The sequence below is a fragment of the Catharus ustulatus genome, chromosome 5, assembly GCF_009819885.2.
Source record: "Catharus ustulatus isolate bCatUst1 chromosome 5, bCatUst1.pri.v2, whole genome shotgun sequence".
Taxonomy (NCBI): domain Eukaryota; kingdom Metazoa; phylum Chordata; class Aves; order Passeriformes; family Turdidae; genus Catharus; species Catharus ustulatus.
The window spans coordinates 49,268,210-49,290,513 of record NC_046225.1 but is presented as its reverse complement, the minus strand read 5'-3'; the positions used below and the strand labels follow the sequence as shown (position 1 = coordinate 49,290,513).

The following is a 22,304-nucleotide window of genomic DNA, read 5'->3' as shown; positions in this document are numbered from 1 at the left end:
ATTCTCTCACGCTTTTAATTCCAGCAAAATAAAGCTGGCAAGTGTGCTAGAAAATATCCTTCCAGCAGGGCAGGTTTGCAGTAGCTGACTCCTTTTGGGCAGGTTTTAAAATGGTGCCATGGTTCAGAACATGGCTGGGAGGCTGAGCAGGAGTCAGACTGTGGTGCATGGGATGGTGATGTGCTTTGGTGTGCCTGTAGGGCCTCCCATCTGTGAAATCTGGAGAGAGAGGGGGAGGAGGCAGGAATTGGTCTGAAAACCAGATGGCACTGGAAACAAGTGTCACCAGCCCTGTACACACTAGCAATTGGTCTGCATTGCTTCTCAGGAGTACTTTTGACAAGTAAATTCATTTTACTTTCTGAAAATAAATTCCATTTTGTCAACAATGCATCTTTTTTATAGAAAAGAGAGGTATGCTAAGTGGCTGACTCACAAAAGCTTGGAGTTCCACCTTTTTTCCTCCCATCCATAATACAGACTTGTTCCAAGTTTTCTGATGTTTGATCAGGAAACAGTAGCTAAATTTTTACAGATGTTGAACACTCCTACAGCCTTTGATGGAAGGTTCTCTGTATGGAGGTATCTTCTTTACTGCTTTTTCCAAATCTCATTTTTATCACATGGAAGTTTAAACAAAACAGCAGACATCTCTTTGTGGTCATTGATAATGATGTCACTCACTATTCATCCATTTTTGTCTGTTAGAATATGGTTGGAATTGGAAATAAGTTCACAGTCACCATGAGGTCTAAGGTGGCCCGCTCAATTTTATTTAAGGGTGTAGCTGTTCTGGTAAATAAATGCACTGTAGATACCTGACCTTTGTACTGCAGACTATTTGCTGCCAATTAAGCACCAGTTTCACTAACTCTGAAGCAAGATCTAGTGATTTTTCATTTATTTACTGTCAGCTTGATGATAGCAGCTGTTAAATTTATCTCTGTCAGAATGTTAATAACAGCTTTTTGAAATTTTTCCCCAAGCAGCCTACAGAAAGATTATATTGGGAGGTGGAAGCCTGGTAGGCAGGCATTATTGGCCCCAGGTATTAGATCAGCATGTTTCCAGGATGGGTGCATATGCACCATGGGACAGCCAGTGAAACAGGCAGGAACAAGGTGCTTTGAGTACATAAACCTAATGGCACTGATTTTTACTGCATGGTGCTGTAATGTATTACATATTAACTTGCAGTAATATGGCAAAACCAGTTCTACAAGGGCTGTTAAAAAGATGCATCATATATTATTAAAAGTCCTCATGTACTTTATATTGTGGAGAGAGTTTGAATTTCACATTTGTAGTGCATCATCTGCTGAAAAGTTTTGTAATTCTTTGACCTGGGCATAGGCTGTGGTGAGCTCCATGTGTGTATTGTGTCATTGTCTCAACTTTGGCTGAGAGGGAGCAGAGCCAGAACAGCCAAGGGGATATTTCATACCACAGAACAGCATGATCCGTGTATAAATTGTGGGGGAGGGAGAGGGAAGTTGGCTGGGGACTGCTGGTGACTGCCTGTGGATGGGCTGGGTCAGCAGGTGGTGAGCACCGGTACTGTGCATCACATGTTTCTCTTGGGTTTTATCCCTCTCTCTTTCCCTTTTAATCTATTGCTTTGTTACATTTTTTTAAAGTTATTAATCTGTTCTTATCTCAACCCACAGGTTTCACCTGATTGTCTACCCTACCAGGGCAGAGGCAGTGAATTAGCAGCTGCATTGTACTGTTGCCAGCTGGGGTTAAACCACAACAGTTATAGATCTGCATTCAGTCATAATTCTGAAAAAGGATTGAATACTCATAAATAAATTGATTATGAAAGTAAACAGTGGCATCAGTTGGTGGCAATTCTTCTGGAAAATTACATGAAATAATGAGACTATCATGCTTTACTTGATGGTGAAATGCCTTAGAAGTGTGTTTGAAAGTACTCCCAAATGTTCAAACAATGGGACTAACAATTTCCCAAGGGTTGATTGCAATCAAAATACTATTGCAGTAAAGGTGACTGATTACTGCCTGGACTATATTTGATTATGAGATGTCATAATCTTTTGGGAATTCAGAACTTTGTGGGGTTTGTAATATTTAATTTTATTGTTACAGATATTTTTTAATTTGGAAATTAAAAAAATTAAACTGTGACTCAATTTGTCTCAGTTAAATTAAACTCAATCATTCTTTATCTAGCATGTTTTACATATTTTGTCTACAAAGCCATAAAAAACTAAATATTGTGATGTATTCACCTATAAATAATCCACAATGCAATCACATATTCACAATGCAATTACATATTGTAGTGGTCTAACTATTTTGTTTTAAATAATTATGAATTCCATCAACCTTTCCTTCTCTACAGCATATTTGTATTGACCATAGTTAAGATTTAAAATTAAAAGTGAATAGCGACATAAGAAGTAGGGGTACAGACATGTCCATGTAAGGTATCATAGGATCCAGTCAGGTTCCAGTTTTAACTTGCCCATTAACCATTCTGGGTATTTGCAAGGGGAGGACTAAGGCACTTGCAGGCATTTCAGTAGGCAAGAGCAGCGGAATGGGAGACAATACTGGAAAACTGTGGGAGAGGTTGGACTAAAACAGTCCTTGATCCCCTTCTGTTCTTCAGAATTGGAGTTGAAGAGACCTTGACCTGCAATGCAGGTTTAAAATGGCTTCAGAGGTGCTCAGTCTTTCCAGTCATTCAGATGTGACTTGGGAGCTGCTGAGGACTGCTGCCTTTGCTCCCTTTGCCTTTGTCCAAGCAGTGGGTCCACTGCTCCAGCAGCCAGTCACTTAGCTTGTTGTCCCTTGGAAACACTGCTGTGGTTCTCCAGGGCTGGATACTTTGCAGTGCACAAGGACTTGCTTTTAAAAGTGGCCTAACCAGAGCTTTATCAGATGTTCTTCCATCATTTTTGCTGCTGCCAACCAGTATTCCCCAGTGCATGAGACATAGTAAGTACAAATATTGTAATAATATTGATGCAAGAATTAGTGTAGCTCTGAACAAAAGAATGAATAAAAAGATCTATAAGGTGAGTAGGCTTGGTTACTGCTTTTCAGACAGGAGATTTTTCTCCCTGATCATGAAAACAAAGCCTTGAGAGTCCCAAATCAGACTCCTGGAGTGTCTTTCTCCAATAAGTAAAAACTGGGCCAAGACCAAGCAGCTGCTTCAATATGTAGGATGCTGGTACTGTGATTTAGGGACAGACCTCTGTAAAAGGTTGAGGTTTTCTGTACCAGCTACATTAGTGGCATGCTTAATTGCTAACCTTTCCGTAAATATATTGGTATAAAATCTGTGATTATGTCATCTCTGTTAGATCTGTGAGGGTCACTGTTAACTCTGCAAAAGTAGGACGTCCTTCAGGTTTCTGAAAAGAAAAGCAGAGAATAAACTTGTGTTAGCAGATTGGTCGATTGCAGTACCAGACTTCAGAAACTGGATACAAGTACATATGAGATACTGCTTAAAAATTACACTTGCTTTTATTGATACAGAAGAAAAGATCAAGTTTGTCATTTTAGAGAAAAAGAAAAATTTGATATTCATTACACCAGCAGCATGAGCACAGGCACTTTAAAAAAAATCCTGAAAGTTCTTTAAACTTATTACAATTCTGGATCAGAATTCCTATGGAATTTCTCCCTGCAGTATGTCTATGGAAAACCCTACCTAGCAGGAACCCATGGTATTGAGGAATGCTTCCTGTGTTTTTGAAAAAATATCTTCACTTCTGTAAAATCTGAAGTGCTGCAGCTCAGTATGGAACAAACTCCTGTCTGTGGCAAACAGAAGAGAAAACTTCTACCCCATGATCTCTCTGCTGGCTGGCACCCCAATCAATGCTTGCAGTGAGCAGGCAAGCTGGATGCAATTTAGATTTCCATCTCTTAAGCTTTTTTTTCACTCAGGATTTAAAAATTCCATACAGAGTTGTAAGGTGGGAGATAAAGGAGACAATGGTAGCAACGAGTTTCCCCAGCTACTCACTGTGTATGCCTGCACATCTACATGAAAAAAATTGCACACAAAGTTCTTCTGAAAGTACGTAATTTTAACCTAAAATAAAAGATGCATTTCTTCTAAAGACTAGTGAAGGAGGACTCTTAAGGGATTAATCTGATGGAGAAGTTGATTAAATCAGTGTTTTGTTACCGATACAGGAAGTAATAGGTGCTGGACAAATGGTGAAAAAAAAAATGAAGTACTGAATCAGCTCAGAGAGTGTGAAAGGGGTGCAGCCTAGGAACTGTACTTATGTACAGATGTACTGATACACACTTGAAAAACGGAGGTCAAAATCTACATAGTGGGCATATCCACTTGGTATATGAATGTGTTATCATTCAGATCAGATCTAGAGAAGGCTATGCATGATACAGAGGTGTGAGAAAGGTATCACATTGGACCCAGTAGAGAAACACGACAACAGTGGCATGTTTCAGGGCAGGGATGGTCTATTGTACTGATAGTGTGCTCTGTATTTCTTAGCTGCAACAGTCAAAGGAAGTAGAGGCTCATAAACTTAGGTGGGATTTGTGAAAAACATAGTTGGAGATGCTGAGAATGCCATGGATGTGAAATAAGGATTTAGAGCCTTAAGCTTTTAAGATTGCTTTTATATCTATGTTAAAAATTAATAATAAAGTAATATCCCAGGCAAAAAAGAAGGGGAACAAACCTCATGCCAGCAGCTGTACATGACTTTGTACACAGGATGAGATGCCAGATGGGGTCGATAAAGTCGGGTACCCTGAGAAATCTCATGGACAACTTCACAATTTGACTTGGTTTCAAAAGGCATTTTGCCTTCTGTGAAAACTTCCCACATCAGTACACCTAAAAGTGAACAAAATAGGTTTAGGACAAAATAAAAGATGCCAAAACCAATACGCTTTTAACAACATTAGGAGAATAAAAAACACTCCTGATTCTTCTGTGTATTGAAAAATGCGTGAAAATATGGGCAGCCTGAGCTGAATGAAGGATACAACCCAAACAATTTTCAACTATATAATACAATTCTGCTCTCTTTTAAGTCAGCTAAGGTGATGGTCCATGAAACTGAGATGAATATGTTTGGCTAATGATGACTCATCAAAAATGTTCATTTCAGTCAAAATCTGCTTTTTAGGTAGAACCTTCAGAATGGAAAACTCATTTGTCCAATATAAGCAAACTTTGGAAAATGGGAAGGACTGAAGCTTCAAATAGGTAGTATGGGTAAGAAGTTACACTTTCCTAAATCCCATCATTAGTTTTAGGGAAGCATGGTTGCACTTTCACCTTATCAACTCACCAAATGACCAGACATCTGATTTGCTGCTATATTTTTTGAAATGAAAGACTTCAGGAGATGACCATTTGACTGGAAATTTGGCACCTGAAGAGCTGATATATTCATCATCAATTACATACCTGAAGAATATGAGGAAACCACATATATTTGAATGAGTGACATTTCCACAAATGTTTTAGAATTTCAGAAAAAATAGTTTCAATTCGGAAACAAAATTACGTCACTATTTTAGTATAAAAAGCACATAAAAAACCATACTAGAAGCTATACCCTTAAAGACATTTCTGCTTAAATGAATGATTTGGATTGTTCATCAGAAATATGTCAGAATAAAACATTTTGATACTATCGTAAGACTGACAGGATGGTTATTATTGTCATCTTTTGGGTGTGTATTAATAAGACACATCACTTCACCATGGGCAGGAAAATCAGCAGCAACAAATAATTAGTCTTTTTTTTAAAGGATCGACCTTTTCAACGTCTTGTTCTACCCAATTATGACTCTTGCTGTCCATTGTTACAGACGCCATATCAGGGACATTGTTACCAAAACAACACAAAAAGAAATGTTCTTCACATTCAAGGCAACTGTTCTCATAGGTGCACTAAAGTACAGTAATTTCATGATTATAAGCCACAACATTTTGACTAAAATTTTAGTCCGAACCTGAAGTGCGGCTTATAATCAGGTGCGGCTTATATATGGACAAAGAACGAAAAGTTGCTGTTTTAGTTTGAAGGACAGGTGTCTGCTGAGAAAGGCAGGAGCTTCTCTTTGAAATGGAGAATGTAAACCCCCTCCCTCCAAATTACTATAATTTTGAAATCAAGGGGCTTTCAGGCAAAAATATGGGAATTAGGAGTAACAGTTCTTTACTAGGGAAATTAAAATAAAAATACAGTACTAGCAACTTCCAATGGGATGAAGTAATTTTATCAGTCACACAGTGGGACTCAATGGACCATTAGCAGAAAATGACTCGCTGGAGGAAGGATGGGTTGTGAAAAGATAAAGAACAATGCCCCGCCTGGTTTCAATGGATGGCCCATTAGCAGAATATCTGCCGTTGAGATAAGGATCACTGCCCCCACCCTTAACAGATGGTGATAGAATAGATACCTTTTATCACACTCTGTATTGTAACGTGTGGCTTGTAATCAGGTGCGGTTTATGTATGGACGAAGAGTGAAAAGTTGCTGGCACCCAGAAGTGCAGCTTATATTCAGTGTGGCTTATAATCGTGAAATCACTGTAATTGTTTTGCCCAAGCTTATAGGAGCTGACCTCCCTGATAAAATGAAATTATGTGCCTAATGCAGGATTTTATAGGGCAACTCTTTAAATGGTTGACCCCAACATGGGCTGACCTCAACATACTTATGAACTCTGGACACATTTTCCAAGTATTAATGTTCCTGAGCAGATCACAGATGTGCAGAGAAAGCATAAAGGTAATTTTTTTAAAGGAGGTTGCAATGAAATAAATAATCTCTTTGCCTCATTTCCTCATTTTGGTGCAGGCACAGAAGCATTGGAGGGTATTGAATAAGGAACATATGAAATAGCAGTCCAAAATAACCTGTAGTAGCAATTGTGTGTGCTCTGAAGAATTAGGTTGTGTTCCCACTACTTATTCACAGCTTCCCCAGGAGAGCAAGTCCTAGAGCCACACCACAGACCTCCACTTTGTGGCCACAGTGAGCCATTCAGGTCCATTATTCTTATTCTGGACCCTGACAGTCACCTTGGTCTTACTGTGTTTTCTGTTTCATTTGGGTAAGTCCAGAGCCCTGATACTGACCTTACCCTTTTGGGGAGCAGTACAACCATGGTGCAGGATAGCCCTTTGAAAAACAAGTCCTTAGCTATGAACTGCTAGGGTGCTGTAAGCCCGAGGTTAGAAATAGGAGGCAAAACCGAAGGAGCATGTCTGTGCTGTTCTAACAATTTGCAGCCGCAAGGTAAATGTCACCACAACCTTCTGCTCAGAGCCACTGACTGTCTTTCAAGCTCATCTGCCTCCCAAGTGAGCTGATTCAGTCTGCTAAGCCACGGAAAAACCAGCCAGTAAAACACAAAAGTGGAGAGCTTTGTGCTGGGCTTGCAAGAGAAAAGAAGAAAGAAAGACATCCCCTTTGGGTAGCATTCAGTCATTTGGTCAGCTCAGCCGCATCCTCTGAGGGAAGTCTGTGAGACTAGAGCTGTGTTTCTCAGGCTGGTGCTTGTCAGAGTTCAGAGTGCTCTCTTGCCTCACTTTGGCTGGTTCTATCACTAAGCAGAAAAACCACTTCCTTGCTAGGGCAGCATCACACTTCCTGCTGCCTGGTTCTCCCTGCATCCTGCCTCACCTACTCAGCTACCTCTGCCTCGAGAGGTCAGCACCAGCTTCCAGCTCTGTCCCTTGTGACTTTCTGACCTCCATCCTGCTCAGGAAACTTGGGAAACTTTTTTCTTCAAGCGTCTGGATGCCCTGTGCACTCTGGGCATTTCTCTGTCTGTAAACACCTCTGAAGTTCACCTGGCACTTTGTTTACCTATCTTGCACTCACCAAGAGCAAGAGGAGGATACGACATCCAATTCATGCTACAGTAAACAACATTACAATTTTCATCAGGATTCAAAAATTACCCACAGTGGGATTCCCCAAACCAATGAAGCCAGCAGTGAGGTTAACTAAAGATCATGCTGCAGCTGTCTGAGAATAGGTGCTCACGAAACCTTTGTCAATATCTCGTACCTTGCCATGCCAAAGTCAGATACTTTAACGATGTGCTCCGCATTGACTAAACAGTTTCTTGCAGCCTGGGGAAAATGAGAGAAACATGTCTGAAACCAATGCTAAAAAATTTTAAGAGAAATACAGCAGGTGATTATATTTGTTTCAGCTCATACTGTTTATATCTGAAAGGAGATTAGTGCATTGGTCAAAAATATTAGTGAATTTTTATCTCTGAGTCAGTGAACATATTTCACTACTGTGTAGTTACACATACATAGCATGTAGCAATTAAATGCTTGTAGTATGAGTTGCAGTATGTTTATGTATTCTTGAACAGTGAAAGGATTTTAGGCTGCAGAGTCCAATGGTCCAACCAGATACTTCCCTGAACACCAGCACTAGGGGATAATTAGTGTAAACTTTTAAATTTATTTTGTGATGTTTTCATTACAGAAATCAGCCACCTCCTGGGAATTTTCAAGACTGTACATTTCTTCACGGAGTTAGGCAGGAGAGGAGGAAGATTTCTTCTCTACGTCCAAACGTGAGCATTGAAAAAGTATCAAGGAGTAAATGAACAAACTCCTCTCCTCTAATCCTCTGCCAATGGGCAGAAAAGCCACTCATATATCCCAGCATCAATGTATAGAGTAGGGAGCCAAAAAATATAGATAGAAAAATATTTTTGTTTTTAAAATTCTCATTGTTGCTGAACTTTTGTAATGCTGTGATTTTGGTTGTGTTCTAATCACTATTTTTATTGAGATGCCCTAATACCAGATAGTTCCATGTCAATATCTTAATTTCCTCTGACATCTCAAGGGGTTTTTCCAATGGAAAATCTTATCTCAAGCAGCAATTTTAGCTGTCCATGGGCAAAATAACAGCTGAAAATTTGGGTTAGCCTTATTAGATCCTGCAGACCTGAAGTCTTACAGGATACATAGTGTCCCATAAAATGCAACAGCACATTTTTTGCTGCAAATATTTATTAAGAACCTCTTGATAAATAGAAATATTGATGATAATGAATAGAAAATCTATTGTACTTACTAAATCACGGTGAATAAAGCTATTTCTTTCCAGATATTCCATCCCTTCACAAACATCCTGGCACATTCTCAGGAGAACATCTCTGCCGAGTTTCCCCCGCCTTTGCCGAAGGTAATTGAGCAGGCAACCATTTTCCATGAATTCAGTTACAACATAGAGGGGTTTGTGATGTGTGCACACTCCATAAAGCTGGACCAGTTTTGGGTGGGAGAGTTTCCTGTTTAAAATCACATTTTAGACAGGCTAATATTTGTTCTTGGCAGGTAACTAAACCTTTGATTCTCATGACGGTTTTGAAAAATACTTTCACTACTTGATAAACAGTGTCCTACTCAACCATCTTCAGAGTTCTCCCAATACTTAGCACATTTGTCTCTACAACTTCCTTCAAAAAGCTCACTCTGTGAACTTACAATTGTTCATCAGTTATATAAATGCAGTGAATGCAAAGCTTGATTTGGTTGATGGAAAATGGAAAGGTCTAGTTACACTTGGCTTGCAGGCAGGGGCCTTGACTGGCAAGGGTTCTCTTCTGGGCTTTGCCAAGACCTCACGTGGATACTTCCCTAATTTGCAAAATTTGCAGGTATGGTAATTTGGTTTCTCAAATGCTTTAGATAGAAGTTCTGCTAGTGTTCCTAGGGACACTGAATCATGGATTAAAGAATAGTTGTATGAGCACATTTACATTTTACCAGAACATTTGTTCCCCATTGAGCTCCATAGCACAAGGCAAGACACATTCTAAAGAAAGAATTTGGGCATAGTAAACATTTGTGTCAGCTTGGTTCAGACTTTATATCAGCCTTTTTGTCCCACACATCCACCATTCCCATCAAACTGCTCTGTCTGTGTGTATGAAATGGAATTAGGTTATATTTATTTCTTTGTGAAGTGATAGAGAAGCTTTTGTACTTACATCATCAGTTTGGCCTCCTCCATGAAATCATCTTCAGACATTGCACCTTCATTGATTGTTTTGATGGCAACCTTGATAGTCTCTTTCCATTTACCAAGATAAACAACTCCAAACTGCCCACGCCCAAGTTCTTTCAGGAACAACAGTTCAGATGGGTTTAACCTCCACTCCTCTGTAAAAGCAACTCAATATGTCAGGAGAGTCAGGCCAGCTTTCCTGAGCCTTGCTCCAGGAGACACCTTGCTGATGGCAGTTAATGAACATTGCAAAGCATCGCACTTGTTCATCAGCTATAGCATGGGTTTTAAATATCTAAAAATCTTCACTGGCTTGTATATGTTTAAATATCTGAAAATTTTCACTGGCTTGTATATGTTTAAATAGAAATGCTATTTTACAGTTTAAAGAATGTGATTAGTGATTTTGCTTACTATAGGAACATCTGAGGCTTGAAGATAAGGCAAGTGCTTAGCTTTGAGACACATGAGAACTTTTTTGACACTATGTGTATTGTTTTTAGCTCCAAACCTGTTCCAGATGGATAGTATAGCTACAGAAATAGTCATTGGCGACCTTTATTGTAATAATAAAGTTCAACCCTTCAGAAATATTAAGCCTTGAGATTCATAGGAACATGAAAGATACTCGGTTCTGGAGGTTCCTATTATCCCATAGATGGTATGAAATTCCTGATCTACATACACAAAACTGCCATTTATTGCTTGTTTGTTTTAATACCATGTAAGATTCCATTCTTATTTCTAAAACATGCAGAACTGACAAAGAAAATATTTTCCATAAATAGTATTTATTCAGGTTTCAGTTTTGTTTTCCTAAGCATTGACATAAATGAAATAGCCTTTCAAAAGCATTTAAATGTCTCTTTGAGTCTTAGGTTTGCTTAGAAAAGTCCAAATAGTTCTGAATGCACTGGTGGTTGTAACAGAAGCACAACAGTCACTGTACAGAAGCAACTGAGTCAGGGGTCTCATTTGGTACTGACACTGTTGGTATTTATTGGTGTTTATTATTACCAAGTTTGGTACTGGTTTTTATTATTACCAAGGAATTTCACAGATACAGTTTAATTATTAGCTGAGTGAATATGAGCTAAATTCTTGCCTAGGCACATAGCTGAATCTCCTTCAAAAGAAGATAAAAAAATTACCATAACTCAGTCCTGTAGCTTCTGGTGAAGTACATTCATCTGATCCGACTGGATGTCGGAGACGCGTGATAAGACCTGTAGGGGACAAAGCCACAATATTCTGCTGACCAATTACTTAATCTTAAAATATGCTATATTATACCTCTTTTCAAACAAAAATACTTGGAGTCTGATGTAAATTTCTTATTTATTGAAGTTACTTTTGCCTACAGTTTGCTCAGATAAAACACTACAGTGAAAAGAATTTGAAAAAGACTATTTAGTAGGGGCCTGACTACAAAAGTAGTTCTACTTTCATAAAGCCAACAGTAATACTCTTGCTTTTTTGTACCATGATAGTGATCTTAAATGAGTTTGAAAATACTGTATATCTGACCTAAGCAGTGTCTGCCAGCATGACTTCCCAGGTTTGAAATATTTTTGTGTCTGTCATTTATTTTCTTTGCATTCATAAGCCAACAGTATTAGTGAATATATCCTTCATGAAGGACTCCGAGTTCATTGATTCTTCCCACTATTGGCCATTTCTGCTACAAGTGTTCCCTACAACTTTCCTCCCTCCAGCAAAAGGCTCTGTCCATTCCCATATCTTCCTCTAGTCCAAGGGATCTCTGTGTGTTTTCCCATCTTCAATCATTCAGAGTAAAACCATTTTATATTGTATTAAAATGATGGGCAGAACCAAGGTGAAGGATACTTTTTATGCTAAAAATTATAAAAGTCTGCCAACAGCTAGAGATGTCTAACCCTGGTAAGCTGAAAACCAGTGTTAGAGAGTCCTTGTGCTCCCTAATTCTGCCCTATATTGTTTGTGGTATGGGTTGTTTGGTTTTTTTTCAAAATCAGTAGAACACTGTTTGCTGATGCACAGCATAGCTCTTGCTTTTCTTAAATTGCATGTATGCAGGTCCTTGTTGCAGACAAAGAAAGATTTATGATCAAATTTCACCCCAGAACCATTCAGTCAAATATGAACCAAGAGGATACAGAGCAGGCTCTCATCTTTGCTAAACTCATTTCATACATATAGATGAGTTTGGTAGTTTCCCCACTTCCTCCATGGTATATGCACACAACAGCTGTGACTTTGGCAGAAAGAATCAAGGCATATTTGAATTCATTAGCAGTAGAAATACTTGTGTCTCTTTTTATAAGGAAAGTATTAGAAAAATATGTATAACCATAATCAGCTCACATATTTTACCTGCAGCATTGTGTTGATGATACTCGATGAGTTCAGGAACAGATGAAAAGAGATAGTTTTCTGCTACATAATATTGTCCCAAGTGGTTTTGCTTAATTTGATAGTGTAGAATATCTCCATTATGACTTCTGAAATCAACAAAGCATTATGATTTTCAGTAAAAGTAATTTATACTATAAATATGCTTAAATTTCACTTTCAAAGGATAAAAAAATTCTGAAAACTTGGGACATAGTTCTCAGCTTAAAATGGCTGTCTGTAGCTGGGACACAGATTCAGGAGAAAAAATATTCCTTGAATGGCTCTTCCTCCCTGCTTTGGGAGATAATTGCACAGTATTTTTTGTTGCCCAAGTATTTTTTACCCTTATATCATTGCATTCATAAGAAATAGCCATAGTGTTTAAGAAGTGTTCCTCCTAATTTAGCATTTATATGAAAATAACCTCTTAAAATTAAAATGTTCTTAATTACCCACATTTTCTCCCAAAACCTTAAAACACATGTTCATGTATAGCATCAGACTAAATTTTCTGTTCTACATCTTCAAAGGGTCTTCACTGGAGCTCTTATTTGATACCTTTGTTTTTCTGTATTTCTTCGCATTGTCTTTTTCGCTTTCTGTATATTTTGCTGCCCATCTATCCCTGCTTTCTGTGACGCTCAAAAATAAGCAGTTAAGTTTGCATTTCAGGCTAGTGATTGCTGAAGGTTAGTACTCTAAATTGTGGACACATGGTCACAAGAAGCAGATGTCAGAATACATTATACAGTCTGCATTACTGAGTCATTGCCAGAAACAATGTTGAGCCTACAGAAACTGTGATCCTGCCCCCAGCACAGGGACGGTGGGGAGGGCTGGCCTCATGTTTTGGAGGAGGGAAAGGAGGGAGGGAGGGAGGAAGAGGGTGGTGGTAAAAGCAATGCCTTAGCTGCTTTCACCTCTGGTTTGCTGTAAGAGGGAGAAGAGGAAAGCAGACACAGGGGGCTGTAGGAGGGCTGATGAAGAGGGTATAAGACAGCTTGAAATAGGTTAAGTCAGTGCTGTAGGTGACTGCTGCTACAGGCAAGTGTGAGTCCTGTGGCTGCTGTCTGGCAAAAGAAAGACTGCACAGTAGGGGTGAGGTGATTTTAGGAGACAAACAGGTGGAGTTAGAGAACAGCAGAGTCTGGGATGGATTTACAGTGCACAGAGCCTGGGGAGAAAGGAACCAGTTTGGTGCAGGGGCCAAAGGCTGTGGCATAGTTTCCACAGCAGATCATTTTACAGTTTCAGTGGGTGCAGGTCATCTTGTCTTGCCAGGACATTTGCACATTGATTCCTAGATCTGCTGCCCACCATCATCTTTTCTGCACACAGGGTAATTAACTCCACATGAACAGCATCCCAGTGCTTCCCTGCTCTTGTGCACTGCATGTCCAATTACTCTGAGGAGTTTGGAGGAAGCTTTTCCATCACTTCTTGATTCAAACCCTAACCATTCAGAGGAACTCACCCTTTGGCCCGTGAATACATGGACAGTGTAAGAAGACCCTGTCGGCTTGAATCTCTGACAACAAATGCACCTTCTTTGGGCTGAAAAGAAATCCAAATATTTTATTCTTTTGAGCTTCCATAATGCTCCCTTGAGACAGGACTTGCAGCAATTACCAAATTCTGTAGAATACCTAAGACTATTCAGGAGGAAGATAAAGAAGTGGAGAACAGGAATGGATAGTGAGGTACATGGCAGAGCAAAATAAACCAAGAGAAAATAGTAAGTGCCAGGCAGCTTCTTAGAGATAAGTAATTTAGCTGAATTATACTCTCCAGTGTGAAGTAGTGAAAATGATTTAATTTATTAAAAAATCAAATTGTACAATTCACTAGGGAAAAATGCAGTTTAAACAATTCTGCCTGAGATGTTTTTCCTTCGTCTCTCTTGTCCCAGGCCTGAGTTAGTCCTTGAGCAAAGACCCAATGAGTTTGAGTGGGTTAGGCACTTTGGTAACTGACAGGGGGTAGAATGCAATATGGATCGTTTGCTGTGTATTTAAGGAAGACACCAAAGTTTGTTAAGTTCTGCTAAGCTCACTAATTTGCTCACTACATGGATTTGAGTCTTCAATGTCTAATGCAACAGACAAGCACAGTAAACCATGTAATTTGATTTATCTGGTATGGAAAATCTACATAGACTTTGCTGGGGCTACAACTAAGGCTTTGTGAAGTCTGGGTAGTCTGCACTCTACACTTCCATCAGAAAGCCTTTTTGTTTTAAGGTACTTTCTTTCTTACAGCCTACCAAATGCATTTTGATTTGACTGTGATAATGCTCTTGATGCCTCTACTGATAGATATTTTTCACTACTGTTAGCTCTGTGTGTAAGCTGCATTACCTTCTGGTGCAAAAGAAGTTCTGCCTGGCTTCTGTTTATGTTTCTGCAGTACCACCTGCAAGAAGGAGATAATTTTTGTTATTTCAGCCAGTAAAAATGAATGTTTGCTTTGTTTTGCAGTTTAGTAGTTGCATTATTCCAAATCAAAAACATGTTTAGAAGTGTCATTATATATGAACACGTCTTAATCTGAAATGATTTTATTAGACTTTTTTAGAACTTTTTGGCCCCAATTTACTGTGACTAAATATTAGCTCAAATAAAAGAAAACTCCAGGAAAAATTTACACCAAGCTTTGATGAAATTTACAGTCCTGGATGATGCATCAAGCTTTTCTTCTCTACAGTTTTTCAGAATTTTAATCTTCTCTCCAGTAATTTCAATTTGTAGCTATATGATCACAACAGGTGAAGATCAGGATACAGAAACATTATGCATTGGGTCTACAAAAACAGGAAAAATCTGGATTTTCACAATACGATTCGTGCAAATGAATGTTAATTCATTTTAAGAGTACTGTTTTGCAACAAAAAAGAAAGCTTTTTATATACATGTACATGTCTAATAAAAATTTGAAGGATCAAGCATTAAAATGTATCTCTGCAATCCATTTTTAGAAATGAAAGCACAATTATAATTTTCAAAGGTACTTACTTATATGTTTCTAAATTGTTTTTCTTGTTCTCAGTGACATAGGTGCTGGGAATTAGACCTTCATTCCTGAAACAGTATATTGGGAATAATATCTTAGTATGGTGTAAAATATTAGTAGGATTAAGATATACATCATCCTTTTGTTGAATTACCAATGTTCCTTATATGAGGGGCTATGTTGCTAGATACTGAACTCCAGCATTAGAACTGAACAAAAATGTGTCTTTCATCCCAGGCACAACCTTTTTGTCCCACGACTGTGGATGGCTTCTCAAATGAAACAGCCAGATGGTATAGGCTGAGATTTAGAAAAAAAATATTTTTCTTCTGAATCAGAAGCCACCATCTTTATTTCTGGCTTATGCAAAGCTCCTATGTGAAGAAATGTCAAGTGTGTGCTTGCTTGTATATGCAAAATAGTTGTCAGCATAATTTTGCTGAAAACATGAGTTGAAAAAAAACATTTAAAATATTTGAAGGAGAAATCTGAAGGGAAAGGAGATGGTTATAACATAACACACAACCATTCCCAACATCAGCGTACAGGATGCACTGAAGAAAGTGCAAAGGAGAAAGGGGAGCAACACAAAACAAACCTAAGTGTCAAAAGGATCCTAACTGAAGTAATCTAGTTCTCTAAAATAAACAGGCATTTTGGTTAAGAGGTTTTGCTTCAGGTATGTCTTCATAATCTATGGTTTCATAAAGTTTTTACATGTACACACTCCACTGTAAATGAATACAGAAAGCTGGATTTGAACACGGCTCAGAGCCCAGTGATTCACATGGTCTTCAAACACCCTTCTGTTGCTCAGGAACTTACTGAATGTAGGGCTTAACTCTGAATTCCCAACAGATTCTAGATCCCCTGTCCATTTCTGGGGTGCCAAATCCTGCTGAAAGCTTTCCCAGTTGATCTGTGTGCCTCATATGTAGCTGAACACTTTCAAGCCTGCCCCTAAACAGTCCCACAAGTCTCATTTTATCTGCCCACTTTTACAAAGGCTGTTTTGGGCTTTTTTCTTTCTCTGTAGGGAGATTGAAATAGATGCCCTCTCTCTTACCCATGTCGGTCTCTTGCCTTCCACCAGAGGGGATCATACTGTTCAAGGATAATGTATTCTTCTGACTTCTTGAGAGGTAATTCTAAAGGGCCTCTAGCAAAGAAGTCATAGAGTGCAATAACTCTGGGTTTGTTTGTGTACTCTTCGATGGCCTCGGCAGGCAGAGGAGGTAATGGCTTGTCCTTAAATTGCGATTGTCTCTTGCGCTGGTGAAAAATAAAAGTATTTTTCATAACTAGTCTTTTCTCTCTATTATATCTTGCTTAGCTACCTTTACTCTGTAATTTTTATGCAACAAAGAACTTTATGTGCTCGAGAGGTAGTTATTCCCCAGCTTACTCTGGTACTGGGCCACTGTATGTTACTTACCCTGCACTTCCAAATAGATTCATAGGAAATGTCTATTTCTGAGGCAGAATACTGGGTCACCAGGACAGCATCAGGGTCCAAGTTTACTTTTGTTCTCATTTCTCTGTTTTTGAAAAACACGAAGCATTTGTGTGAATGCATATCTATAAACATCCACATAAAAATATCCATGCCTTCCTTCATTAGGGATATGCAGAGTACAGTGTCCTTAAACTTCCACATATTTATTCTTCTACTGCAAATATTTTATGAAGTCCTTTATGTGTAGATATTAAACTACTGAAAAGCTTAAATATTTCAAATACCTTTCTTGCACTGTGCAGCAGCAGCAGAAAACAGACTGGATGGTGTGATCTGTGAACAAGAACATTTTCCATATTTACAGTATTCTGTTTGTTTGTTAGCAAAACTTAGAGAATTAAGGACTACCCTATGTGCTTACATCCAACTGTTAGCTCTGTCTTGCTGTGAGATATCTAGCAAATCATTATAGCTGAATTTGCAGCCACCAAAAACAGCAGAGCTTTCCTACCACAGTCTCCCTTACAATGTTTTGGCAATTATGAGGCCATATGTATGAGCTAAATAATCTCACTAAACCAGTAAAACCAAATAATAATAAAAAAAAAATTTAAAAGAGACATTGTCAGCCAAATGCATACTGATTTGACTGATTACACCACTGTGCACAAGCTCTACCTAGTGCAATGAGGCAGATGAGAATCTTGTCAGGGACAGGAGGCAGAGAACTGTCCCCTTTCAGCACTGACATAATTTTTAAATTATTCAAGCCAAATACAAAACCATGCTTGCATGACAAGCTTTTCTTTATTCTGAGGTTTACTAAAGGAGCCACACTATATTAACTTATTTGAATTAATACTGATTTTCCTGTTTCTGTTGCAGCCATTAATATAATAAATGCACTAGCCCAGGTTTAAAGCATTGAGAGAATATATGCCTTTAAACTTGCATGTCAAGGGGCCGATAATCCTTGTTTATAAAATTGTTTATAAAAACCAAAACACATCATCACAGACATCAACAATTTAGAGAGAAACCAATCCAATATATTTTGTATGTGCAGCAGAGAGGGTATGATATTAAACAGGTCAGAAGGCATTAAGGAGATTTTATTGAAGTAAATAAGTGGTTGACACTTGCTCTGGTCCACTTCTACCTGGGCTGAGATGTACTCTTACCAATTTGTGTTCCCCTACCTGTTTGAGCCAAGTTGCGGCAGTTATGATCCCATACTCTTTCCCTCTGCATCTCATCTCATCTCATCTCATCTCATCTCATCTCATCTCATCTCATCTCATCTCATCTCATCTCATCTCATCTCATCTCAAACTGAACAATGGGGGATGCTAAAAGGGCAGGTAATCCTTTTCTGCTGGGTCAGTTACCTGAAGTGTCTCACCAGTGCATCACCACTGGGCAGGTGGGAGGGCAGCAGCTGCACCTACAGGACAGGCTCAGGTTCTCAGGTGCCATGTACAGTTTTTTAAGAAGCATGAGAGTCAACGATGGAGACACATGGTTCCCCTCATATTCAGCTGCACTAACACAAAATAAACTTCATATCCCACTATAATGTGTCCTATTTTTCTCTGCCACAGAGGTCATATTTTGCAGAGAGGCCTCAGATTTTTATTTGAAATAGATGTCCCAAGGTCTCAGAATTTTTCTGCTTTGTATAATATTTCTTTGTGCAGTCCCACCAGTTTGTTCCACATTATTTGTTCTTCCCTCATGGAATTTTTGCATTGTTGATCTTAATCACTTAATTCATCCTGGAATAAATAGGATGCCCTTTCTGGTGTCCTGTGAGAATTTTTGCCATTGCCTGTTACCAACTGAAAGCCAAATATGCTAAGAGTATAAACCCTAGCATTGAAAACATTAAGCAACCTTACTGCATTATGAAAATGTAATTATTTTCCCTATGAAGGTACGTAACATAGCAAATCTTGCACTAATAAATGAAGTAAAAATTCTGGATGTATGAATGATAAGACCAAACCTAGATCTTAGTTGGAAGAACCCTGTCTCATGAGTGGCTTGTTTAGACTCTTGAACGTCAAGGTGAAGTTTCCCTTAGACTGTTGAATCCTGTGAAGAATCTATTGTGTGGGAAACAGATGAGCCGACAGTGATCGGAAGACACCACCAATTGTTTGATAAAAGCTTTTAGTGACAGCTGTGAAAAATGCAGCAATTAAAAATACCCAAGCCAGTTGACAGGGATAATTCTCTCCAAAGAAGCCAGGCTAAAAAGATATGGTCAATGAAGTTTATTGGCTGCATAATTGTCCAGTGTACATTGAATTGTCCCTTGGCCATTTAAAACTGCCTCATGAATAGTAAACTCTGTGGGTATAAAAATGCTTGGGTTTCTTTTATTTCAGCCAGTGACATGAAGTTTAGTCAATGTCTATAAAGTATGTCGTTATTTGCAAATACGAATATATTTGAAATCCTGTCTATTCTCATTGAACCATCTAGTCTAATTAAATACATTATTTCTGATCAGTTTGTTTGCTCTCCTTATAAAACATTTACAAGAAATAGTTAAAAGTGGCACTGCAGACTTTCTATGTAACACTAGAATAATCTTCTAATAAGACTTTAAAGATTTGGCTGTTACCATAAAAACAATGGGTTTAGACAGATGTTATGGATGTGTAATTCTGTCTTGTTTTCTTTATGAGCCCATTAATTTGAATATAATTGTAGTGTAAGGTCAGGAATCCTTTTCGCCTTCAGTGAATATGACTTACTTTGTTAATGGATGATTTTTGTGTCTGACACCCTGCTTTTACTATGCTAAAAGCTATTATCAATAAATGTAAAAAAATATCCTAAGCATATATGATACCGAATATTTAGCCTCTTTTCCTGTCCATAAAACCACAGAAAAGGTATAAGTTAAAGCTGTCATTGGGCTGTTTCCTTTCTGGGACACGTGATTCATTTGGGGAGCAATTTTTCCAAGGGTAGAGGATGTAATCCAGTAGAGATGACAAAATAAGATATGATAAATTCTGCAGACTGTAAGTTAAGGCTCAGATTAGACTAAGGCCATGGATCAGATAAGACCATGCTGAACTGAGTTGCAGGATCTGAAGGAGCAGCACAAACTTTGCACAGTCCTGCCAAAGTTTAGTTGTCCTCATTCACTCTGGTGGAGTATTTTAAGCGTGAAGTCGCAGCCTATCAACCCAGCAGATATTTATCATCCTAAAGCAGATAATTTCCAGCTCTTTGAGGATGCATTTGTCTTTAAATATCTTTTCTCAGCAACCTCAGTCACATCTGAAATTGTTTTGCCCCTGAATTACTCCTAGAGTATTTGTGGAATTAATTTAGTAGAAATTAGTACAAGTGTAAATTAATGCAGTGTAAACTGTTCATTTCTGTTTGCAAATTTGTCAAGTCTACTAGGAAACATTATCAGAGCCCATAGAGAAAGGCCTTCAGCTCTGCAGTGGGAAGTCCTGCTTTAGTTAAATTGACTTAAGGGCAGAAGCTTTGACTTGATGGCTTCAAATGACAGTTTTCAAGGAAAAACTCATGTACTGATTTATGCATTTTACATCTTCCCTGGTCATTGGTAAGCTTCTTGAACTACACTTTCCAATAAAGTTTCTATTTATTAAGTTCACAACTTACTTGAGAAAGTAGGCCCAAACTGTGATGGTGTTTCAGAAAGACTTGGCCAGATGGGGAAAGCTTTGATACATTGAGTGAATAATTTGACTTGCTCTCCTGTTGGTCTCCTGCTCATGGCCAAGGAAGATGCTCACACTGAGGGTTGCACAGCAGAGTGCATTGTCACGAGGCAGGAAGATGGCATTTCCTGCCTGACACTTCTCACCCCCACATGCATCCTCTCACGTCTTGTACTCTTCCTTCCTTTCTCTTTTCTCAACAGCCATCAGAAAGACTAAGAAAGAATTATAATACTTAAGCTAACATTTAAAATACAAATAAATTGAAAATAGATTCTTAGGGTTTACTCATTTAAAATATTTCTTCTTGATTATCCCTTCTGCTAGATCACTGAAATCAGTGGAACTATTCTATCTGATTTCTTTCAATTTTTCACCAAAGACACTTTCCTAAGCAAAATACTGGATTTGTCAAGGAGTGTTACAGTCACATATTAGCTGGTCTTGATCCCCTGGGCCCTAACCCATGTAACCACACTGAAGAGTTCATAAATTAAAGATTAGTCATTGATGGTGTCACTGAGAGTTGTGCCTCAGCAAGCAAATCACATTTTGGATTCCATATTTGGAAGAGAACAGAGAGACCATTTAGATTTGCCATTTTATGAATGACAGACTGCTTAGACAGGACATGGGGAAGAAATACAGGCTAAGAGGAAGAAATATTCCATAATTTTTAGAAGTGAATTAATTTTGAAGTCTGTTAAAATAAAGTACTTATGGAGCTGTCGTTAATTTTAGATTCCACTTCTCTGTTTCCTACCTAACCAAAAAGCTTCCCAAAAATTAAAAAAAACCAAAAAAAACCAATGATCAAATCTTGCTTCTTTTAAATCCATAGCAAGGAAGATTTCTCCAGCACCCACAGCCCCATTAAATCTTTCAGCTCACACTCCCTTGAGTTCTATCAAAGCACAAGCTACCCAAACACGTTACTTTGATCCTGGAGGTACATCATGATGGAACAACTAAATTCAGTAGTTTAAAACCTAGGTTTAAATTAAATAAGAAGAGTATTCGAGATGTTGAATCTAGAACTTGCCATCTTCCTTCTTCAATTGCATAGATAATTTATTATTTCTGCAATTTTTGCTGAAAGCTTGCCACCTTAGACAGTTATTTAACACAGGAACCAACAAATACAGTGCATTTCACTACTAATGTCTTTTTCTTTCTGAAAATGAAAAATTTAGGAGGAAGAAACTTGTTTATAAAGCAGTGTCACATTATTTCCCTAGTTACAGGCAAGCAGATGCAAATCCCAACACAAGCACAGAGTCATGACCGCCTATGGAAGTACAGTGTTGTACATCAGGCCTATTAGGATGCTCAGTTTCAAAACAAGAAATACCCATGGCATGAGAAGCATGTCGAAACACTAGGAAACTGGTGTTGAAGCTACTCTGACAAATACTCAGCCTAAAAATGTGCAGCTGACATTTTGATAGCCAACTTTTGAGTCCTCGAAATAAATATATCTGTGCACAACAGAGCAGATGGGATGCAAGAGGAAGGAGAAAAAGATGGGTCAGCTGTCAGGAACAGCCATTTGCTTAAGCAGCTTAAAGAGAGTCCCATCAGAACAGAGAAGGTAGAGTGAAAACACATCGTGGCCTGATAAGAGTCCCACAACACCCAGAGCACACTTTGGGTTGATAATGTCTGTACATGTGCACATTCACACATATATGTGCAATCTTCCTCCTGTATTCAGCTGTTACT

The 22,304-nt window shown here is 38.5% G+C and overlaps 1 protein-coding gene across 1 annotated transcript; it reads right to left on the bottom strand.

Moving 5' to 3' along the window:
• Positions 1–2,327: 2,327 nt before the first annotated feature.
• On the bottom strand, positions 2,328–20,317 carry TXK (TXK tyrosine kinase). Its single transcript, XM_033061446.1, has 14 exons — positions 17,154–20,317; positions 16,849–16,951; positions 16,480–16,685; positions 15,416–15,481; positions 14,762–14,816; positions 13,879–13,958; positions 12,384–12,511; positions 11,180–11,254; positions 10,012–10,183; positions 9,093–9,309; positions 8,058–8,122; positions 5,316–5,434; positions 4,698–4,855; positions 2,328–3,386 (listed from the first exon to the last, which is right to left on the bottom strand). The coding sequence occupies exons 1-14, from the start codon at positions 17,216–17,218 to the stop codon at positions 3,318–3,320; spliced, it is 1,578 nt and encodes a 525-aa protein (XP_032917337.1). The 5' UTR covers positions 17,219–20,317; the 3' UTR covers positions 2,328–3,317.
• Positions 20,318–22,304: the final 1,987 nt, after the last annotated feature.